This window comes from Muscardinus avellanarius (genome assembly GCF_963383645.1).
Source record: "Muscardinus avellanarius genome assembly, chromosome: 16".
Classification (NCBI taxonomy): Eukaryota; Metazoa; Chordata; class Mammalia; order Rodentia; family Gliridae; genus Muscardinus; species Muscardinus avellanarius.
The window spans coordinates 19858365-19882440 of NC_137802.1; the positions used below are offsets into that span (position 1 = coordinate 19858365).

General features: G+C 47.5%; 2 protein-coding genes across 4 annotated transcripts in view; one reads left to right on the top strand and one right to left on the bottom strand.

Moving 5' to 3' along the window:
- ANKFY1 (ankyrin repeat and FYVE domain containing 1) overlaps positions 1-5463 on the top strand; it is a gene marked incomplete at its 3' end in the record, with an annotated part of 82467 nt that extends 77004 nt beyond the window's left edge. For both annotated transcript variants that reach the window (XM_080713276.1, XM_080713277.1), the window contains exons 22-24: positions 754-900; positions 3611-3701; positions 5331-5463. In XM_080713276.1, coding sequence (XP_080569402.1) covers positions 754-900; positions 3611-3701; positions 5331-5463 — 371 coding nt within the window. The remainder of the gene's footprint in view (positions 1-753; positions 901-3610; positions 3702-5330) is intronic.
- A 9531-nt stretch (positions 5464-14994) lies between these two features.
- CYB5D2 (cytochrome b5 domain containing 2) lies at positions 14995-24032 on the bottom strand (the record flags this gene model as incomplete). 2 transcript variants are annotated; one of them, XM_080713593.1, is made up of 4 exons in its annotated part: positions 14995-15211; positions 18660-18846; positions 21221-21361; positions 23783-24032. In XM_080713593.1, the coding sequence occupies 4 exons, from the start codon at positions 24030-24032 to the stop codon at positions 14995-14997; spliced, it is 795 nt and encodes a 264-aa protein (XP_080569719.1). The 2 variants fall into 2 exon arrangements, with proteins under 2 accessions (XP_080569719.1, XP_080569718.1); XM_080713592.1 differs by having other exon boundaries at positions 23741-24032.
- Positions 24033-24076: the final 44 nt, after the last annotated feature.

Below are 24076 nucleotides of genomic sequence, written 5' to 3' on the forward strand. Positions count from 1 at the left end.
AGGTGTGAGGCTCTTTGCAACTCAGTGAGACCCTGTTTCAAAATAGAGTAAAATATTGAACTGGGGGTCTAGCTCAGAGGTAGAATGTACTGGGTTCTGTCTCCATTACCGAAAATAAATAAACAAATAAATAAATAATAGAGCTACAGGTGTAGTTTGGAGGTAGAATGTTCCTGGGTTCAATCCCAAATACTGCAAAAAAAAAAAAAAAAAAAGGAAAGAAAAAAAAGAGGGGTGGAAGGGGTTAGGTGTGGCCCAGAGAAGGCCATTAGGATGTTTGGTCTTGCACCTAGGTTTCCCCTGGGCCCCTACTGGCATTTAGGAGAGACTCCATCGGGTGAAAGAAATTTCTGGAACATATTCCCTATACTGATTTCTTTTTTCTGCATATGTACACAAATCACAAGTACATTTTGTGGAAAGAGCTTTGTCCTTTGAGATAAAGTAGTGTTTAATGCCAGCGGAAGGCAGCTGAGACACAGTTTGCCTTCCTTCAGTGTAGAGCCTTTCCTCAGCTCTCACATCCAGAGCCCCATGGGAAAGACTCCTTGTAACTGTAGCTGCTCTGGACCCTTGACTCAGGGCTCAGTCCTGCATTGGAAGAACCTGCAGCTCCCTGTGGAGGCCTCACCAGAGCCTCAGGCTCCTGAGGACCTTGCTCACAGATGTCTTGCCCTCAGCCATGCTCTGTCCTCCGGCAGTCCCTGGCTTGGGACAGGTGGGAAGTGGCCCTGTCTGTGGTTTATTTTGCAGTGCTGCTTTTAGCGTACATGAAAGGGAATGCCAACTTGTGTCGTGCCATCGTCCGGTCTGGGGCTCGCCTTGGGGTGAATAATAACCAGGGAGTCAACATTTTCAACTACCAGGTTGCCACCAAGCAACTTCTGTTTAGACTATTAGGTGAGTGCCTACTTTTTGCTGTTTTGGTACATAGATACGGTGTGTTATCTAGATGTGTTGTTGGTGTGTGTGTGTGTGTGTGTGTGTGTGTGTGTTTTACTGGGGATGGAACCCAGGGTTCCTCTACCTCTAGCTACACTTTCAAATATAAAATATTTCATAGTTTATTTGGAAACAAAGCCTCACTAAGTTGCTGAGAGCTTCACTAGGTAGCTGAGGCTGGCTTTGAACCTGCATGGTCCTCTGTCTTAGCCTCCCAAATATGGGGATTACAAGTGTGCGTGATCACGGTGTTGGGGATCTTTAATTCCCTTAACACCTGACTGTAAGATCTGAACTTGCAGTTTTCAGGCACCATATAGGGTTGTTTCTATAAATGGGATGAATGGCCTTTGAGTAATACTGGAGAGGGTCACTTATCATTCGCGGGCTCTTTTCAAAGTGTTTTGTTTTGGGGACCCCTGTCAGTTTTCTGCTTCCCCTGAACATTCCAGATGTAAGCGCTACGAAGGTCACCCTTTCCATGTCTCCTGGCTGCTGATCTGCACACTTGTCTCTGCAGCCTTTAAAATGGCCGTGCTTCAGCGCTCAGGACTCTTACTTCTCCTTACTCCTTTTGCTCCTAAGAGGGGCACTTAGCTCTGGATTTATTTTCACTGCTTGCTGTTGAGGTGGTAATGAGAATAGGAACGCTTCTAATCCACGCTGTCATCACCACAGTGGAGACCAGTAGGCAGAGAATAGCTCAGAAATGCTTAGTTTCTATAGAGGCATTCTGCTCCCAAGCTACACCCTAGCCTGGTTTTATTTGGAAACAGGGTCTCGCTAAGTTGCCAAGGCTGACTTTGAGCCAGGGAGCCTCCTGTCTCAGCTTTCCAAGTACTGGGATTATAAGCATGTGACACCACACCCAGCGCTATGTGATTTTGATGAAGATGATTGGTACAAGGCCACAAAGTTGGTTGTGACAGAGTCAGCATGGCATAGTGTTTTAGTAGCCCAGACATGGAAGTGCCTGAGGAGTCCATCCATGGATGAATAGGTAAATATATTATACCCATACATATATATGCTTTGTACTTTTTTCTCTCGCAAATAATAATTAAACATTACTTCCAGCAACATAGGTGTATATTATGGAGGACAGGATATTAAGTGAAATAAACCTGGCACAAAAAGCCAGATACTTTGTTATTACTCATGTGTGGAAGCTGAAGAGGTTAATTTCTTAGATATTAGAGAGTAGAGCTAGGAATGGAACAGGGTTGGAAGGAATACAGAGAAGTTGGATAACAGATAGCAAAACACAGAGCAAAGGAGTAAGTCCTAGTGTTCTGTAGCGCAGTAGAGTGACCATAATCAACAATAATTGGTCGTGTTTTATAAGAACTAGAAGGTGGGTGTGGTGGCACACGCCTGTGATCTCAGTACTTGGGAGGCTGAGACAACAGGATCACAGGTTTAAGACCAACCTCAGCAACTTAGGCCTGTTTCAAAATAAAAAATAAAGTAGGGCTGAGGGTGTAGCTCAGAGATGAATTCCCCTTTACTCAATCCCCTGTAGCATAGTAAGTCAGTAAATGGGGGCTGATGTGTACCTCAGAGGTAGGGTTTGATCCCTAGTACACACACACAAAAAAAGCTGGGCATGTGGTGGTGACATCTATAATCTGTGTACTTGGGAGGATGAGGCAGGAGGATCGTAGGCTTGAGGATAGCCTCAGCAACTCAGTGAGGAGCCTATCGGTGGTCTATCGAGACCTTGTTTCAAGACAAAAAATAAAAAGGGCTGGGGCTATAGCTTGGGAGTGGAATGCCCAGGGTTTAATCCCCAGTACCCAGTATTGCAAATGTTTAAGGAGAGGGAAATGCTGTTTACCCACATGTAATCATTACACATTGTTTATACATATCCCGTTAGCACACTGTATTCCATACATTTATATACGTATGTATAGATTTTTAAAAGCATAGATTTTGTTACCGCTTGTGGACATTAGCTTTCCTTGGCCTGCACTTGTTTGGCCTTTGGCAGCTCACAGCAGGTACACGCTACAGTGCTGGACTAGAAAGGCGCCCGGTGTGCTGACCGCGGCGCGCCGCTCCCTCCCACGAGTGCTGTGCAGTGTCTGGCGAGCAGTGAGAGCTCAGCACATAAGCACCAGGGGTGGTTATCTCCACTGTCAGCTCCTCTCATGTGGGAGAGCTGAACTTACCTGCTCTTTCCTTCTTGAGGTGTGTTCTCCCATCCAGAAACCTGGCACTTGCCTTTGCCTGCCCCTGCTTTCCTCACACCCTGCACTCCTTTGCAGCTTCAAATCTGAGACTGTCTGTTCAGTTTCTCTTACCATCCTTGCCATGTTCCCTGACCATGTGGCCCTGCCAGTCTCTGGCTGTGTAGCGTCTGCTGTCTCACCACCATACTGCATGCTCCAGCCAGGCCTCACTGCACTCACTTGCCCCCGGACACTGCTGTCTCACCCCTTTGAAGAGTTTCCTTCTGCCTTGGACTGCTTGGCAAGGACCGATTCGCTATCCACTCTGCTGTGATGCGTTTCTTGACCCGGTTAGACTATATTCTTTCTTCTGCCCTCGGATCATTCTGCAGTGTGCTGCCCCCTTTACTGGTCTGTTTCTCTGCTCACTTAGCTCTGGTCTTGCCCAGCACAGCCACTGTGTGGAAAGAACTAGTCTTTTGTGTGTGTTGCAGACATGCTGTCCAAGGAGCCTCCGTGGTGTGACGGCTCCAACTGCTACGAGTGCACGGCCAAGTTTGGAGTCACCACTCGGAAGCATCACTGGTAAGGCCCGCCAGCCCCGCGGAGGGGCAGCCACGATGGCTGCTTCTAGCCTTTCCCCAGCTAAGTCATTGCTTAGCAGGCTAAGTGGGAGGGATGACAGAGCAAGGTCCTGCTGAGGAAGAGTCATAGAGAAGACAAGGATTGAGCCTGGGGGAGTCTACTTCTAAGCTACAGCCCCATCCCTATTGTATTCTTATTTTGAAATAGGGCCTGGTGGGGTGGTGCACGCTTATTTCAAAATAAAGAATAAAAAATAGGGCAGAGGGTGTGGCTCGGAGGTCAAATGCCCCTGGGGTTCCATCCCCAGACCTGCCAAAAAAAAAAAAAAAGAAATAGGGCCTAAGTTGATAATAGTCTCACTACTTGCTGAGGCTGTCCTTGAACCTGCGAACCTCCCACGTACTGGGATTTTAAGTGTGGACCACCACACCCGCTGGCTGGTGGCTTTTCTTATGGCTTCTGAGAGCTGCAGGTCCTGGGCATTTTGTCATGCCAGTGTCCTCTGGCCAGGGCTTGCAGCAAAGCTGAGATGAAGTCTCCCCCTCACAGGCTGCTCTGCCTACCGAAAGGGGCTGTTCCCATGAAGCAGAGACTAGCTGAGCATGCTGGCACACACCTATGATTCCAGTACTTAGGAGGCTGAGACAGGACAACTTAAGGAGACTTATTTATTTATTTATTTATTTATTTATTTATTTACTGCGGGTCTGGGGATGGAACTCAGGGGCATTAGACCTCTGAGCTACACCCCCTGCCCATTCATCATCATCATCATCATCATCATTATTATTATTAATTATTATTATTATTGGTGGTGGTACTGGGGATGGAACCCTTCTACCTCTGGGTTACACTCTCAGACCTATTTTATATTTTATTTGGAAACAGGGTCTCTTAAGCCACCTGAGGCTGGCTTTGAACCTGCGTGATCCTCCTGTCTCAGCCTCCCAAGTGCGGGGATTACAAGCGTGCGCCACCATGCCCAGCTTTATTCTTTATTTTGAAACAGGGTCTCACTAAGTTGTAGAGGGCCTCACTAAGTAGCGGAGGCTGTCCCTGAACCGTGATCCTTTGGTCTCAGCCTCCCGAATGCTGGGATTACAAGTGTGCAATACCTCGTCCGGCTTAATGAGACATTTAAAAAATAAAAAAAAAATGGGCTGGAGTTGTAGCTCAGAGATAGAAAGCCCCTGAATTCAATTCCCAGTACCAGGGAAGAAAGAAAAAACAGACATTTTGTTTGCTGAGCTGTGTCTTTATTTTTTATTTATTTGAGGTACTGGGGTTGGAACTTAGGCATTTTACCTCCAAGATACACCCCTAGCCCTATTTTTTATTCTTTATTTTGAAACAGGGTCTCACTAAGTTGCAGAGGGCCTCACCAAGTAGCTGAGGCTGTCCACAAACGGAGATTGTCCAGTCTCAGCCTCCCAAATGCTGGGATTACAAGCGTGTGCCACCACGCCTGGCTGAGCTTCTGCACTACTGTTTTAGCTTAGTTATTGGCTGGGTTAATTGATCTAACTGCTGCCGGTGGCAGGTTGGCCACAAAGCACACACAGGGTGTGCCGGGGGCAATCTTCCCTTGAGTTCCTTCCCCTCTTATGCTTCCTTTCTTTACTTTCACAGTCGCCACTGCGGACGTCTTCTTTGCCATAAATGTTCCACCAAGGAGATACCTATTATAAAGTTTGATCTCAACAAGCCTGTTCGAGTTTGCAACATTTGCTTTGATGTACTGACTCTGGGTGGGGTCTCTTAGTGAGCTCCCAGTGGGTCTAGCCACCTCCCAGTCATCCCCAGCCTGCTCCCTCAGCCAGGGCAGCAGCTGGCCTTGTCTTCCTGGCAGTAGACTGGAGCAGTTAAGAACCATGGCGATTCCATTTCAGATGATTCTGTATGATTGTCACTGTGTTGGACTATGACCAATTTCACTCAATGTCTCACTAATCGGACCAGGCCATCTAGCCTAAGTGATAAATGTGATAGGAATTAAAACCCATTCTGCTAATGACATACAAGGACACTTTGAAACCATTTCCCCCTAGTAGCTCAGCTGGCTGCCTGACGCGCGGGCTTCACGTGGGTAAGTGGCTGTGGACTTTTCTGAGGTGTTTTCATAAAGTTAATAGGATCCTCTTACCCTGAAGGTTTTTTTGTTTTTGTTTTTTTTTAAGCGAAACTATAATTTTAGTGAGTTCTTCCCCTTTTTAAAGGTGAAATCTTGAGCCGGGCGTGGTGGCGCACGCTTGTAATCCCAGCATTCGGGAGGCTGAGACCGGAGGATCGCAGTTCGCAGACAGCCTTAGCTACTTAGGCTCTCTGCAACTTAGCGAGACCCTGTTTCAAAATAAAGAATAAAAAAATAGGGCAGGGGGTGTAGCTCGGAGGTTGAATGGCCCTGGGTTTCACCCCTAGACCAGAAAAAAAAAAAAAAAAAAAAAAAAGTGAAATCTTTCTAAACAGGGTTCAAAGATGAGAGCTGAAAAAAACGTGGCCTTAACAACTGAAAGCTTTCCCAGTGTCAGTGTTCCTGCTGCCGGGTCGGGCATGCAGTCTGGCGGCCTCTCGTCCTGCTGCGTCCTGTCTGTCGAGTCCTCAGTCACTGCGGCTAGAGTGGTGGGAGAAATGCACTTTTATTGTGCTGCACTTTTTATATAGCTACATTGTTGGTGATTCCAATTGAAAAGTCCATAATAAGAAATGTCCTTATGCATCCTCATATCAGTGAATCTAATGTTCAGCTGTCATCCAAGCTAATCCTAATCACACAGGCCAAGCGCTGGGAAGGGGGATCAACAAAACTTCAGCCCCAGGCAGCTCCAGCTGAAACCCTCCTTGCTTATGTTGTCAGTGCTCTGTTGGTGTTGCTTGCCCCCGCCCCAGGAGGGTCAGGAGCTGAGGCCCAGTCGAATATGTGCAGCCCATTTTGGATGGCTCTGGTCTGACTGCTGAAGGAGCCCTCCAGAACTTGTTGGGGCCTTAGTCGCTGCTAGCACCTGTGTTAACCCTGAGGTGTTAAACTTCTTTTCTTTTGAAGATATGGCCAGTTTTTAAAAAATACACATTAAAAATGAAACTTCTACCACTGCTTTTTAAAAACATACTACTCTGAGATGAACAATTTGTACCCTATAGTTATACTCAGAGATTAATAGCATCATATATACTGATTTTTTCCATTTAATAACCACTACATTTTTTTTTGCATTAATGAAGTGTGGATATGTGTAAAAGGGACTAAATATTTTTTTGCATCATCTTGTTTGTCTGTCTTTTGGATAGTGGTATGTCCTCTATGTTGCAGTAGATTTATACATTCTGTTGCCTAAATATGACTGTAAAATGCGCTGATAAACTGGAGTGCTACTTTTTAAAAATATTTCTGTGATTTATAAGATATATATGCTTTTATGTTAATATGAGCTTGTGCACAATGTTTAAAAGAAAAATATTAATGAGAAGAGTTCCTTAATCCCCCAGTCTGTGGCATATTTCATATAGAATTTTTATATAAAAACTCAACCAAGTCTTGGCAAATGACCATGTAAAGTAAGTGGTCAGTTTCCATTTTCTGTTGTCTGAAAAGGGCCACAGTGACCTATGGCTTAGTTAGGAATCTTGATTCTTTGACTAGGAAGTAAAATGATGATGATTGAGATATAAATTGAGGTGGTTGGTACATATATAACTTGCTCTTTACTGTTCCTAGTGGAGAGAAGAGGATAGGGACTCCATCAGGGGTGAGGCTGACGGTCCTGCCCTTGCCTGCCATGCCAGTTTCAGTAATGATCTGGCTTGTAATTGCAGTTGAAATCTCAAGATCATGTTTAAAATGTGTTGATTCAAAGCCGGGTGTGGTACACACGCTTGTAATCCCAGTACTTGGGATGCTGAGACAGGAGGATCACGCAGGCTCAAAGCCAGCCTCAGCTACTTAGCAAGGCTCTCAGCAACTGAGACCCTGTTTCCAAACAAAATATATAATAGGTCTGGGAGTGTAGCCTGGAGGTGGAAGGCCCTGGGTTCTATCCCCAGTGCCACACACACCAAAAAAATTAAAGTGTTGATTTAAGCTTGTGTTTTTTCAGAGTCCAGGGATAGCAATGGTACTGACCAGTCATGGTTGGGGGAACATTTTTTGAGTTTTGCATCAGCGCATTCATGTAGATTAGAGAACACACATCTCCCCGTCGTCCCACACTGATGCTTCCTGGGCTGTGTGACTGCTACATGCGCTGCCTGCCCCTGCCAGACAGTCAGTCCCTGTCTTGCTCCTTGTGCTGTCAAGACTCAACTATAAAACTGCCTAGCTGGGCGCGGTGCTGCATGCTTGTAATCCCAGCATTTGGGAGGCTGAGACAGGAGGATCACGGTTCATGGCCAGCCTCAGCTACTTAGGCCTTTTACAACTCAGCGAGACCCTGTTTCAAAATAAAGAATAAAATATAGGGCTGAGGGTGTCACCCAGAGGTAGAATGCCTCTGGGCTCCATCCCCAGTACCACACACAAAAAATAAATAACACTGCCTAGCTATTCTTGTTCAATTTTAATCAGTAGCTTGAGTACGAGTAGCAGAAACTTAATTTTATTCATTCCCAAAGTTGCCAATTTTGAATGGAGCAAGAATAAACATATTTCGCCACATCATTCACCACTGTTATGCTAATTAGCTTTGTAAATGCCTCATACTTTTTAAGGCAGGTATAAACTGTGTGCTCTCTAAAATCAAATGGCTTAATTTGCGATGATCCTGATACGGAAATGTCCCACAAACGTAAGTGCCTACACTCAGGACTATAGTTCCAGGTATCTCTTCAGTGGACTCTCACTGAGTGAGGTATTAGAACCTGTGTTCCATTTGGAGTTTTGTGCCTGTGCACTGTCAACCCCAATTTCCAGTTTAGTCAAGGCTGGATTAGATTGCTCGGTTCACCTGCTACATTCTCTCCAAGGAGTGGGGTCCTTGTGACCTTTAGTCCTCTACCTCAGAGCCCCGAGTCACTTCTGACCACCCTGACCAGCTTCCTCCCTCTGCCCGATGGGCCCCTGCGTGTAGCCCGGTGCGCGTGTGGTCTCACACTCTCCCCGCGTCCCTCATGTGTGGAACTGGCGTCAGTCGTGTCCGCAGGCCATGGGTGGAGGGAAGGCTTGGGGGGGAAGAGCATGGACTCCACCTAGGTTTCCTTCCTCTGGAGAAGGAGTGCTGTGTAATGCTTAGATCTGAGAGGCAAACCACCCACGCCAGTGACACTGGCACACGCAAATAACCTTACGCCTCCCCCGCAGACACATCTGCTTCTCTCTCAGTGAGCCCCAGAAGGACCACCTGCAGCGCCAGCGCCCCCTCCCGGCTGGGGAGAGGCACCTGCCCGGATGGCCGTGACTTAGTGAAGAGCTGAGTGTTTGTTGAGATAAAAACGAAACACTTAAGCCCACAGCAGTTGTAGATGCCTTAAAGAATTTGTTTGGAAGACAAACGGTTCCTACACAGTTCCTCTTTTATGTGGCAAAATAATAATCTGTCACAACTGACAACAGCTGCTCTCTGTAGCTAGGGAGTTGTGATGTGTCTCCTCATCTCAATTTACTGACTTGCCTTCTTGCAGAGGCGTGGAGTTGGCTGTTCGTGACATCCTTGTGGCACCAAGGGCAAGGGCAGTGGCTTGGGCAGAAACTGCTGGTACACACTTGGGTCAGTCATCTTGGCCCCCATACTTTTTGGGGTGGTGCTCATTGTGGGATGAAGGCATCATTGGCCATGGCGCTTATCAGCTTTGTTTCTTTGGAGTCCATGTAATGGAATGTATTTTTCAAATACTGATATTTGCATTTTATGTAACAATTCCTTATAATAAAATGAGGTAAAATTGTCTATTTATAGTAAAGAGTTTAATAAGACATTTGTAGTTACTTCTAATACAGAGGTACCAATAAGCATTAAAAGCAAACAAAAAACATCTTGACATGTGAGCAAATTTCTTCTAACAGCAGCCTCCTTCTAGGAAAGTCAGAATTACAGCATTTTCCAACATCCTGTTGACAGTGGTCAGATATAGCTATTTTAGGCAAAGAGAGCAGCTGCCTGAACCTACCAAGCTCCAGGCAGACCTCAGCTCCGTGATGGGCATGGCCATGGATGCAGTCTTGTCACCCAAACCCATTGAACTTCTCCCAAGTACTCTAGAAATAACTTTACCCTTCTGGCTGTTAATTTAGGAGCCATCCCCCTGACTGAAGTTTATTTTTATTAATTTTTAAATACTTTTTGACTGCACTGGGTATAGATCAGGGGCATTATTCTACCTCCCAGCTACATCCCCTGCCGTATCTTTTTGTTTTTGACATGGGTGTCTCACCAAGTTGCAGAAGGCCTTGCTAAGTAGCTGAGGCTGGCTGCGAATCATCAATCCTATCTCAGCCTCCCAAGTACTGGGATTATAAGTGTGTACCACCATGTCTGCCTCTGAGATTTAGATGGAGACACACTGGGCTTCAGCAAATACTTGGGAAAGCTTAAGGGCTCACAAATTAAAACAAACAAATCTCAAGAGTGTGCCAAGTGTAGTGGCACTCTTGTAATCCCAGTATTTGGGAGGCTGAAATAAGATCGCAAATCCCCCCACCCACCCACACTGGGATTTGAACCCAGGGGCATTCTACCTCCAAGCTACACTATACCCTAGCCCTATTTATTTTTTCTTCAGTACTAGGGATGGAAAAAGGGGCATTGTACTTCCAAGCTACAACCCAGCCCTATTTTTCAAACAGGATTTCACTGAGTTGCGAAGGGCCTCGCTAAGTATAGCTGAGGCTGTCTGCGAACCACGATCCTCTGAACTCTGCCTCCCGAATGCTGGGATCACAAGCATGCGCCACCACACCCAGGCCCTGGCCCTATTTTTATTTTTTATTTTGAAACAGGGTCTCATTAAGTTGCTGAAAGCTTTACTAAGTTGCTTAGGCTAGCCTCAAACCTGTGATCCTCCTATCTCAGCCTTAAAAGATAAAAAAGAGCTAGTAGAGCTCAGAGATAGAACACTCCTGGGTTCAATCCCCAGAACCACACATACAATGTCCCTGTACAGACTACAACTCTAGGACCTCACCTAGTGCTCAAAACTCCAACCCCAAGTAATCCTAGTAGAAACCCTTGAGGCAAACAAGTGCTGACTACCCTGACCTTTGCTTGACATTGCTCACACTACAGGGTAAAACTGCTCAGCCACCACAGGGCAGCTTCTGCCCCAGTCACTGGCAATACCTGTGGTGGCTTCCTGTGGCACAGTAGCTATGGCAGCTAAGGAAATCCTACCTCTAGCAAGAGTTGGGGAGCTTTATGCCCCCTTTCTGGACTATGAGATGGAAACCTCTCAATGCTGGTACAGAGATGAGAAAGAGGTGCCTTGCATGGGGCGTGGCCCAGCACGTTTTTGTCTTTTCCTTCTGCCAGCAAGGCTAATGGAATGCTCAGCCTGGCCTGGGCTTTCCGTGCCTGCCTTCCGGAAGGGGCTGCCTCCTCCAGTTTTGCCCAGTGCCACCTCTGCTATAGAGATGTCTCTCCAGTAATTATCAGCTTATAGCAGGACCCTTTAGACCATTTAATAGGACAGCTCATTCACGTTGAGTCGTTTGCTTTCAAATGAGGGAAGTTCTTAACCAAAAAAGTAAGGTACATTTACTTAGTAGTCAATTCTGGCAATGCCTAAAAAGTACCAGACTTCTGACTGAAGCAAGACCTTAGAACCCTTGTTCCAGGACAAATTGGCCAGCCTCAGATGCCTGCTCAGCTCCTTGCCCAATGGACTCATTTCTACTTTGATACCAACCATCTTAAAGAATGGCACAATGACTGTAATCCAGTACTTGGAAGCTGAGATGAGGGTTGCAGGTTTGAGGCCTGCTTCAGCAACATAGTGAGACCCTCAGCAACTTAGGAAGACCCTGTTTCAGAATAAAAATAAAGCCAGGCAAGGTGGTGCACTTGTGTAATCCTGTACTTGGGAGGCTGAGACAGGAGGATCCAGGTTCAAGGCCAGCCTCAGCAATATAGTGAGATCCTAAGCAACTTGACGCCGTTTCCAAATAAAAATAGGGCTGTGGTGTGGCTTGGAGGTGGACCGCCTCTGGGTTCCATCCCCAGCACCACAAACACTAACGTAGGGCTCTGAGGCGGAATGCCCTGGTTTCAATCCAGTACCACGCACACACACCAATGAGGTAGACTAATTGAGCAGAAGAGGAAATGTGGTTCTAGGCATAAGAAACTATTTACATGAAGGTGGCAGAGCACACAAAGGGAGGGGCCTGGGAGGCCACCTGTGCCAAGGTGCCGGAGAGCTGTGGGCCTCAGACACGGGAGCACTGAGGCACGTGTGTGGGATGCCCGGATGTTCAGTAAGAAGGCCACCTGGCCGGGGTGTGTGGGAGGAGTGCCCAGCCTCCTGCAGTAATTCCTGGGAGAGGGCATCCACACGTGGGCCGGGAGCCTGAGGAGGTGGGGCATGGGGGCTTGGGGGATGCTGGAGAGAATGGAAGAAGAGGTGATACAGCCCACTGTCGCCTGGCACTCCTGCTTGGGCTCCAGGTGCAGATGTCTGTGTGCCTGCCTGGAGATTAAGAATGACCACGGATGGGATGAGGAAGACTGAATGTCAGAAACGTGTCCTACGCTGCCTAGGGAAGGGTCTGGAAAGCTGATTCTGAAGGTGTCAGGCAGCGTAAATGGTTGCTGACAGGAGAAAAGTGCTGGTGAGACAGACTCACTACTTGAGTGTCGAGTACTGGGACTGCAGGTGTGCACCACCACACAGCGCCAAGAGGCTTTCAAGGACATCGAGACAGGAGGGCCAGAGGGCAAAAAGACAAGCAGGATAAAGCCAGGGAGGGGTCCTGGGAGGGTCGGAGTCAAGAGTGTCAGGACGACAGAGCTCCAAGCAGACAGGAACAGACTGTGACCAAAGGGTCTGCCAGAACAGAACTGCTCCTGCCATTTGGCAGTGATGGCCAGTGACTGCATGTGGGGATCTGGGGTGGAAAAACAAAGATGGAGGTAAACTACTCTTCCAAACGCTGGGCTGTGGTGGGGAATAGGTCCTGAAGCTACAGAAAACCATGGGTTATAAGAGAGGAGTGAGCTGTTTAAAGCATTCTTGAGAACAGCTAGCAGCAGGAAAAGGCTACAGGTACTGGTGGGGCAGGTGATGTGGAGGGACTTGGGATCGAGACTCAGAAGAGGCAAGCCCAGAGCATGGGACACCCGTCCTGGCTTCCTTCTGTGAAGCCCCTCTACTACACAAGGTAGGAATTCAGGAGGTAACTGGGTATCAAACGTGACAATGACATTAGACATACACATACTGGCTACTGCACACCATCACTGTTGGGATGGCATTTGAAGCCTTGCCCAACCTGAGAGTGTATAGTAAGAGAGAAAGACCAACCTAGCACAACCCTGTTTCCAAATAAAAATAAAATAGGGCTGGGGGTGTAGCTGAGAGGTATAATGCTCCTGATTTCAATCTCTATAAATTTTTATTTATCAAAAAATAAAGCTGGGCGTGGTGACACACACTTACATCCCAGCATTTGGGAGGCTGAGACAGGAGGATCGCGGTTCACGGACAGCCGCGGTTCACAGACCTACTTAGTGAGGTCCCTTGCAACTCAGTGAGACCCTGTTTCAAAATAAAGAGTAAATAATAGGTCTATAAGTGTAGTTCGGAAGTAGAATGGCCCTGGGTTCAATCCCTAGTACCGCAAAATAAATAAATAAATAAATAAGCCAGCCAGCCAGCCAGCCAGCCAGGGTTCCACCAAGTTGCTGAGGCTGATTTGATCTGTGATCCTCCTATCTCAGCCTCCCAAGTATTAGGGTTACTGGTATATCACCACAACCAGCTAACCTGTCCAAACTTATGTTACAGTAACCAGTTACCTTGGTTACAGCTACACAACTACCTTTTGCTCAAAATGTGGACTTCTCCCTTTGAAAACATATGATGCCTGGCTTTAAGTGTTTAAAAAAGAGCAGGATCCTTGCTGTACACTGAGACACCTGGGTTTGCTGCATCCATAGAAGCAAAGCCTCCCGTTTCCAGATTCAACCCTTTTTTTGGTCCTCACTCACTGCTCTGCCTGGCTCTGATCAAGGCACTGAGTGGGCTGTAGGTGGTGAATTCAAGTTTGCTTTAGGGTAGAAGGCTAAGAAAAAAAGCTCCTAAGTCAGGGATCATGAACTAGCCAGCGGGGAACTGGGAAGAGAGTTATACTGGCATTCTTTTTATTTGCTTTTTCTTTGGTACTAGGGATTGAACCTAGGAGCATTATACCACTGAGCTACATCCCCAACTCTTTTTATTTTAAAAGTCTTGCTAAGTTGTTGAAGTTGGCCTCGAACCTGTGATCCCCCATCTTGTTCTCCCAAATACTGGGATAACAGTCGTGTGCCACCATGCCCAGCTACACTGGTGCTCTTTTTTATATGGTTGTGTGTGGCACTGAGGATGGAACCCAGGGGCCTTCTACCTCTGAGCTATAACCCCATTCCTATTTTATTCTTTTATTACTTTGGGGGGGGGCAGTACTGGGATTGGAACCCAGTACTGCAAAAACACGCCCAGCCCTATTTTTTATTATTTATATTGAAACAGGGCCTCACTCAGTAGCTTAGGCTGTCTTTGACCCTGCCATCCTCCTGGCTCAGCCTCCCAAATGCTAGGATTACAGGCATTCACCACCATGCCTGGTTTTATTCTTTTATTTTTTGAAACCGAGTCTAAGTTTCGGAGGGCCTCATTAAGTTGCTAAGGCTGTCCCCAAACCTGCAATTCTCTCGTCTCAGCCTCCCAAGTACCAGGATTAGTCGTATGCCACCACACCCAACTAACATTAGTGCTCTTAATGTACATAACTTCTTGGCACGTCTGCTTGTCTCTGCTGAGACAGTGCCTTTCTGCCACTGCTCCAGGTAGCCTGGGTGTCCACAGGCAGAAAGTGATTAGAACTCAGCCTTCTCTCTGTTAGTCCGGTTGTTTTCAAGCTGGTTATGTTGGTCCCAATATATCCGAGGGCTCTGAAGGACCCAAGGGTGTGACAACAGGCTGCCAAGTCCTGGGTGGGCTGCAGAGCTCTTGCCTCAGTTACTAGCATGGTGAGACACACTTGCAGGTGGGCCAGAGTCCTCCTATGCCCACTCTTTCACACTGGGAGTGATCCTAGGGCATGGGAGTGTCAAGGGCCCACGAGATCCAAGCAGGGTTCTCTGTGTGTTGTCAACACTGAGGGCACTGCTCAGAGTGGAATGAAGCATGTGATGGCCAGAGGCGGACAACCTTCATATTCCCCCAATCTGGGGTCATCCAGGTCCCCACGGTTTGAGTGCATAGGGTTGTCCAGTGTCTGCCCACTAGGGGGGCCGGTTGCTTTCACACACACGCAGTGGGGCTCTTTGGTCCCTGGCTTATACAGCTTCCTGGGGACGCCAACCCAGTCTCTGCTCATGCCTCCACTAGGGACAGAAGAAAGAAGGAAGTCTTCTTAAAGTGCGAACACATAAGCCCTCCTGGGATGGAGGGGAGCAGCCAGCAGGCCTACAGGAAGGAGGCTTTCCCTTCCTGCCTCCTGGTGTGCTCTCCTGTCTTCCTCCAGGCCCCTGCACCCAGTACCCTCTCCCTGGCTGTCCCTCCTGAGAAGGTGGCATGGCTCCCTGCACTCGTGCTGATGGCTGGGGAAGGATCACCCCAGTGGCCTGTTCCTTTTCCCGGGCGATCTAGTACAGGGCAGTGTCCAGGACTTAGTGTGTGAGCACTTGGTGGGCTGGTAACTTGGGCCCGCTGGATTCAGGGTTGCTGCCAGTCAGCTCTTGATGCCACTGGGTTTCAGAGATGGGGCTCAATGTAGCCTGGCAGCCTCTGGGGCAGAGGGACCTCACACCCCTTAGGGTACTGACTCTGGTCTCTTATGGACTCAAGAGGCCTTGCCAAAGGAAAATGTGATTCTTACAACTCATGTCTCATAGAAATTCTAGTGCCAGGGATCAGAATCATATGCTGTCGGAGAAACCACCCAAAATCATGGCCACCAGGACACCAAAATGCTCCTGTCCAGCTGCCCATTCCAGCAATGATGCTTGCTGAGTCCCTGAATCCAGCCTTCAGAGTGTGCAGGGATGGGTCTTACACTTGCTGGGATGCACCTGGGAGGCAGCTGCTGAGTGCAAGACAAGGGGCAGGTGCTCCAGTAGCACAGGCAAGCACCTAGATGCAGCCACAGACTCGAGGTCCTCCTGGAAGCTTAGTTCACTGAGGTGACCTGCACTCCTGCTTCTGTCCCAGAAAGGCCACCCACATCCCAGCCTCTCCCTCTAACATGGGAAGGCCAGGTTCTCAGCTTCTCAGCGTGAGCTCTCTTCTATTGTGTGTTTCGTACTGGGGATTAAACCCAGAGGCATTCTATCTGAGCTATACCCTCAGGTCTAATTTATTATTTATTTATTTTTTTTTTGGAGGAACTGTGGATTGAACTCAGAAGCATTCTACCTTGAAGCTACACCTCCAGCCCTAATTTTTATTCTTTATTTTTGAAACAGAGTCTCACTGAGTTGCAAAGGGCATCATCAAGTAGCTGAGTCTGTCTTCAAGCTGTGATCCTCCTGTCTTAGCCTCCCAAATGCTGGGATAACAAGTGTGCACCACAACACCTGGATTTTTTATTATTATTATTATTATTATTATTATTATTATTATTACTATTATTATTATTGTTGTTGTTGTTTTCTGCAGTACTGGGGATTGAACCCAGGGACAGACTACCTCCAAATTACACTCCCAGCCCTATTTTTTTAATTCTTTTTTCTTTCTGGTGGTACTGGGATTTCTGGAAACCCTTCTACCTCTGGCTATACTCCCAGACCTATTTTATATATTTTTTTGGAAACAGGGTCTCTTAAGCTAGTGAGGCTGATTTCGAACCAGCACAATCCTCTTGTCTCCACCTCCCAAGCGCGGGGATTACAAGTGTGCACCACCACGCCCGGCTTTATGCTTTTTTTAAAATATGGAAACAGGGTCTCTTAAGCCAGCATGGCTGGCTTTGAACTGGCGCAACCCTCCTGTCTCTGCCTCCCAAGCATGGGGATTACAAGCATGCGCCACCATGCCCAGCCTACTTTTTAATTTTTATTTTGAAATAGGGTCTCACTAAGTTGCCAAGGGCCTAAGTAGCTGAGGCTGTCTGCAATCTGCGATCCTCCTGTCTCAGCCCTCCAAGTACTGGGATTACAAGCGTGCGCTGTCACACCCAGCTCATTATTTTTTTAGTTTGAAAAAGGGTATCCCTAAATTGCTGAGGCAGTCCTTGCACCTGCAATTTTACTATCTCAGTCTGCTGAGTACTGGGATTACCGGCATGCATGTGTCACTGTGCCTGGCTCATCAGTAATGTTTTTTTTTCTCCTTTTTTGATGGTGGTACTGGGGATTAAACCCAGAGGAATTCTACCCCTGAGCTATAACCTGTGTACCATTTCTTTCCTTCCTTCCTTCCTTCCTTCCTTCCTTCCTTCCTTCCTTCCTTCTTTCTTTCTTTCTTTCTTTCTTTCTTTCTTTCTTTCTTTCTTTCTTTCTTTCTTTCTTTCTTTCTTTCTGTAGTACTGGGGATGGAACCCAGGGGCATTCTACCTCCAAGCTACACCTCCAGCCCAATTTTTTTATTCTTTATTTTGAAACAAGGTCTCACTGAATTGCAAAGGGCCTCGCTAAGTAACTGAAGCTGAAGCTGTCTGTGGATCCTCCTGTCTCAGCCTCCCAAATGCTGGGATTACAACCATGTGCCACCACACCCTCTTCTTTTTTTTTTTTTTTGCCATACTTTGTATTGAACTCTGGGGCATTCTACCTCTGCTATACCTTCAGCCCTATTTTTTTGTTCTTTAATTTGAAACGGGTCCCAGTAAGTTGCAGAGGGCCTCACTAAGTAGCTGAGGCTGGTACTAGGATTACAGGCATGTGCCACCACAACCAGCTTCATCAGTAATTGTTTAGAATAATTTTTTTTTGGGGGGGCGGGTCTGAGGGTGGAACCCAGGGGCATTCGACCTCCGAGCTACACCTCCTGCCCTATTTTTTTACTCTTTATTTTGAAACCGGGTCTCACTGAGTTGCAGAGGGCCTCACTAGGTAGCTGAGGCTGTCCGCGAACCGCGATCCTCCGGTCTCAGCCTCCTGAACGCTGGGATTAGAAGCGTGCGCCACCACGCCCGGCTTAGAAGAATATTTTAAGAAGAAAATTTAGACTGAGTGTGGAGCATGCTTGTAATTCTAGCATATGGGAGGCTAAGACCATAGGATCGAGGTTTGCGGACAGCCTTAGCTACTAAGTGAGGCCCTTCGCAACCAGTGAGACCCTTTTCCAACAATAAAAAAGACTAAGGCTAGGCATGGTGGTGCACACTTGGGAGACTGAGACAGGAGGATCGCACAGGTTCAAAGCCAGCCTCAGCTACTTAGTGAGGCTCTCAGCAACTTAGTGAGACCCTGTTTCCAAATAAAGTACAAAATAGGTCTGGGAGTATAGCCCGGAGGTAGAAAAGCCCCTGGGTTCCACCCTCAGTACCACCAAAAACATAAAAAGCAAAAATAAAAACTAAAAAAACAAAAACAAACAAAAAACCCTAAAAACTAAAAACTAGGGGCTGGGGGTATAGCTCGGAGGTATAATGTTCCTGGGTTCCATCCCCAATACTGGAAAAAAAAAAAAAAAAAAAAAAAAGAAGCTTTAACATGAAAGTTTAGCCACTATCACTGGGCACATATGTTTTGAACCTTTTCAAAGTTCAAAATTATGGATTCCCTAAAATTATTCCCTAAAATTATGGATTCCCTAAATTATGCAGACAGGGTGCTCTAGAAGCTGGGTTTTAGAGTGGAGCAGAGCCTGAGCCCAAGGACCACCTCTCACCTCTTCTGGGAACACCACAGCCGGCTGCCCTTGGAGGCGCTCCACTCTGTGTTGCACGGTGGGAATTTCTGCTTCTCTTTCTGCTCCTGTTGATTCGCCTCCAGGCCTTTGGCCATCATGGCTTCCGCCTGGGTCAGCCCTGGGGTTGGCAGCCCGTCCTCTCCATAGAACCTGCCTATTACCCGTCCTGTGGTAACAAGGAGTGAGGTCAGAGGAGCAGCAGGAGAAAGGCAAGAGCAGAGGTTGAGCACTTGGAGCCGCTCAAGAGGCAGAAGTTTGAACTCTGGACCTACAACAACCTGCCAGGTACTTTACTGACTTGTGCTGGCCAGGAATGGTGGCGCACACCCATCATCTCAGTACTATGAGGGTTGAGACAGAAAGAGCACAGGTTTACAGCCAGCCTTGACAATTCAGTGACACACTTAGCAACCTAGCAAGACCTTGTTTTAAAACAAGAAGCAAAATAGGGCTGGGGATGTTGCTCCAAGATCACTCTTGAGTCAATCCCCAGTAAAACACACGCACACACACACACACATACACCCTCTCTCCTACTGGTACTGGAAGGTTGTTTTTTTTTTTTTTTTTTGGCGGTACTGGGGATGGAACCCTGGGGCATTCTACCTCGGAGCTACATTCCCAGCCCTATTTTATATTCATTTATCTTGAAACAGGGTCTCATTGAGTTGCACAGGGACTCGCTAAGTAGCTGAGGCTGGCTGCAAACGTGCGGTCCTCCTGTCTCAGCCTCCCGAATGCTGGGATTACGAGCGTGCACCACCACGCCCGGCTTCCCCACTTCACTTCTAGTTGCTTTTCCACTCAGTCCCTTGCTTACCGTCCACTACAGCACATTTGTTTCCTCCCTACTCCTTGACCATGCACCGCCTCCACCTCAGGTACTACTCTTCAATCAGCCTGGAATATTCTTTCCCCAAGAAGTATGGCTGCTGCTTCCCATCTGCTGGGTCTCAGCATCATTTCTAGGGGGGCTTTGCGAGACACGCGCTCTAAAGGTGTCTTGCACTGCAAAACAAACCTCCGTTGCAGTTTTACTCACACCCTAACAGGGGCCCTTCTCCTGGGCTTGCAGTCTTTGGGTTGGCCCAGCACACAGGTTTTGACTACAGAATGGCTCAGTATTACATGGTGACAAGCCTGTCTTGGTGAGTTTTAGATATGACACCCAAAGAGAGGACAGTAGGAGCAGAGGTAACAAGAGTTCTAGAAGCTGTGTTGAGGGAACAGTGCTTGGAGGCTGGGTCTCTAAACCAGTTCTACATCTAGAGTCCCACTCTCCAGAAATGGCAGTGCTCTCATCTTCTCTTGAGGTCTGGCTCCATGGCTGCCACCACGGCGTCCTAACCGGCTTCACTTCTGTGTGCACCTTAACAATGTGCTTTCATCCCCTAACGTCTTAAGGGATTCTTGTGACCCGAACGAGCTTCACAACGGGTCCCCATCCATGCAAATGAGCTCAAACTATATTCAATTCATCCCTGGTCTCTGTGAGGACCAGACCCTAGGAGACATTCAAGTATGTCCTGACTTTAACTGAGATCTTTCTGAGGCACTGTCAACCACATGTCCCCTATGTGTCTGCAGGAGGCTAGCTTGCAATCTCACTGGGCCACAAGCTGCACTTCCAGCAGGCTTCCAGCTCTCAGCAGTGTTTGATCTGCCGTTCTTTGCCCACTTGTAAAACTTCCCTCACACTGGTCGTGGTGGTGCACACTTGTAATCCCAGTACTTAGGTGGCTGAGACAGGAGGATCATGGTTCGAGGACAGCCTCAGCTACTTGGTGAGGCCTTCTGCAACTCAATGAGACTCTGTTTCAAAATAAAGAATAAAAAATAGGGCTGGAGTGTAGCTCAGAGGTACCGCAAAAAAAAAAAAAAAAAAGCCCCAAACTCCAAAACAATAAGCAAACAAAAAAACTTCCCTCCCTTCTTCCTTTTTCTGGTACTAGTCTAGTACTAGTCCTTTTTAAAAATTTTTTCCTTTGCTAAGGGCCTCAAAGATGCTGGCCTCAAACCTGTGATCCTCTTGCCTCGGCCTCCCAAGTACTGTGATTACAGGTGTGCACCACCATGGCCAGCACAAACCAAAGGGGTGTGTGTGTGTGTGTGTTACTGTGGATTGAACCCAGGAACATTCTACCTCTGAACCTCTGCGCTACATCCCCATTCCTATTATTTTGACACAGGGTCTCACTAGGTTGATGAAAGTCTCAATACTCATCGAGGCTGTCCTGGAGCTACGATCCTTCTGTCTCAGCCTCCCGAGTCCTGGAATTACAAGTGTACGCCACTATGCCCAGCTCAAACCAGGATTAAATTGAAAAATCCAGAGCTAGTTTTCAGATTTTTTTTTTTTTTTTCAGTGCTGGAGATGAAACCCAAGAGCATGCCAGGCAAGCTTTCTACAACTTAACTACATTCCTGGCAACTATTTTTCAGATTTTAACCTTGAGTCCAATCCCTAAAGAATATTGGCTTTCTCCTGCCAAAAAAATTGCTAGCCCAACAAGTGAAATGTATGGAAATGAACTACCTACCAACAAATACATAATTCTTCTCATAGAATGAAAGCCAACGTTGTAGTGTCAGCATCTCAGAGAAGGACAGGTCAGTGATATCATCCACAAGGCCTGCTTCTGAGTAGTCTCCGGTCACAAATGCTCTGGATGCATCTCGGCCTAGAGTGGAGAGGTTTCCAACAGATTCAGCTGTAAATCACTCACACTGTACCAACTCAAACATCTGTTTTCAGGGAAAAAAATGTTCTCTCCCTTTCTAGCCCCAGAGAAATGCAGACCCTTCCATGACAGATGTTTCTGGGCCTGGGACACACATCTCTTCGGCATCTGTCAATCTTTTAGTTTACCTTGAGCAATATTATCACAGCTGACCACTTCCTTTTTTTTTTTTTTTTTTTTTTTTGCAGGTCTGGGGATGGAACCCAGGGGCATTCGACCTCCGAGCTACACCCCCTGCCCTATTTTTTATTCTTTATTTTGAAACAGGGTCTCACTAAGTTGCAGAGGGCCTCACTAAGTAGTACCTGAGGCTGTCTTGAAACCATGATCTTCCTGTCTCAGCCTCCCAAATGTTGGAATTACAAGCGTGTGCCCCCATGCCCAGCTTACTTTAATTAATTTGTTTACTTATTGTACTGAGAATTGACCCAGGGACGTTCTACCAACAAAATATACATACATACATACATACATACATACATATATATATATATATTTTGTTTGTTTGTTTTTGTTTTGTTTTGTTGGTACTGGGGTTCCTGGAAACCCTTCTCTGGGCTACACTCCCAGACCTATTTTATATTTTTATTTGGAAACAGGGTCTCTTAAGCCAGCGAGGCTGGCTTCGAACCAGCATGATCCTCCTGTCTCTGCCTCCCAAGCGCAGGGATTACAAATATATATTTGTACTGGGGATTGAACCAGAAGCATTCTATTTCCAAGTTGTTATACCCCAGCCGATTTTTTTTTTTTTTTTTTTGCAGGTCTGGGGATGGAACTCAGAGGCATTCAACCTCCAAGCTACACCCTCTGCCGTATAGCTTTTGTGCCACCATGCCTGGCTCCCCAGCCAGAGTTTTTAAACTTTTTATTTGGAAACAGGGTCTCACTAAGTTGCGGAGGGTCTTGCTAAATTGCTAAGGCTGGCTTCAAACATTGGATCCTCCTGTCTCAGCCTCCCAAATACTGGGGCTACAAGCATCCCCTATCTAATGCCTGGTTTATTTATTTAGCTTTTTAATTTTGAAACAGTTTTAGAAAATTGTGGAGGGCCTCACATAAGTTGCAGAGGGTGGCTGGAACCATCTCAGCCTCCCAAGTACTGGGATTAGAGGAATGTGTCACCATGTCCAGTTGAATTGTACACTTTTTTTCTTTTCTGGTACTGGGGATACAATCCAGGGGCATTCTACCTCTGAGCTACATCCCCAACCCTATTTTACTTTTTATTTTCAAACAGGGTTTCACTAGGTTGAGTCACACTACTTGCTGAAGCTGTCCTTGAACCTGTGACCCCTGTCTCAGCCTCCCAAGTACTGTACAAGCATAGGCCACCACACCTGACTGAACTTACACTTTAAAAGAGCAGATTTTCTGTGAATTGTGTATCCCCCCACCCCCCGTGGTACTGGGGACTGAACCCAGGGGCATTCTACCTGCGAGCTACAACCCAGCCCTATTTCGTTTTTATTTTGAAACAGGGTCTCACTAGGTGAGAGTATCATACTTGCTGAGGCTGTCCTTGAAACTGTGATCCTTCTGTCTCAACCTTTTAAGTAATGGGATTACAAGCATGTACCAGGGCCCTCCACAATTCAGTGAGACCCTGCTTTAAATAAAGGACAAAAAATAGGGCTGGAGGTAGAATGTCACTGGGTTCAACCCTCACTTCTTAAAAAAAAAAAATCTGGTTGGTAAAGCAACATCTCCTAAAGTACTAGGCTGGTGGTCCTGATCAGGGTCCTGTCTGTGCTTAGTTGTGAGGGCTTGAGGCAAATCACATTCTTCCATCCCCTAACGTAAAACATGGACAGCAGAAAAAACATGACAAGATTCTTTGAGGCCCTAACGGCGCTTCACTAAGTTGCTGAGGATGGCCTGGAACCTGCGATCCTGTCTCAGCCTCATATGTTCTGAGATTACAGGCGTTGTTGTTGTTATTGGGACAGGGTCTCACTGTGGCCCACCTGCTTTCAAACTTGAAATTCTCCTGCTTAAGTCTCCGGAGTAGGTACTTCAGAATGCACCCACACATCAGCTTATTAAAAGACCATAAAGGTGGACGCTTTGTTCCGCACTCACCTTATATCTTTTAGGAAAAGCAGAGAAGTGCATCTGCCTTGGGGACAAACCCCACACAAACCAGATGAGTTTCTTTTGGGGAAAAACTTCAGGTGGGTGCTCAGAGAGGCGGCTGGAACTAGGAGTGGATCTATGAGAGCGGAGACTGGGTCTCTTTCATCTCTGTGCTCCAGAGTCCCGCATTTACCCTGGCACAGAGCCGTTATCCCGCTGCCCTCCCCTTCCCCGCCCGCCCGCCCTCCCGCGCCGAGCAGAACGCGTGCGCAGCCTCGTCAGTACCTGCGAAGCCGCTGTAGTGCGCCCCGGGCTCGTAGTGCCTCCGGCCGGAGGACACGTCGTAGACGCGGCCGAGGAGCGCCAAGTAGAGGCCGGGGTCCCCGGGGCCGCCGCGGTAGTGGGCCAGCTCCTCGGGCATGAAAAGGCGAGAGCCGGCGCGGGGGCCCCACCAGCCCGCCAGCCGCGCCGCCACCACCGCCGCCACCACCGCGGCCAGGCTCAGCAAGAATCCACGCCCGCGGGGCCTCTGCATCCAGACGGCGGCGCGCGCCCCACGCTCCCGAAGCCGCCGCCTCT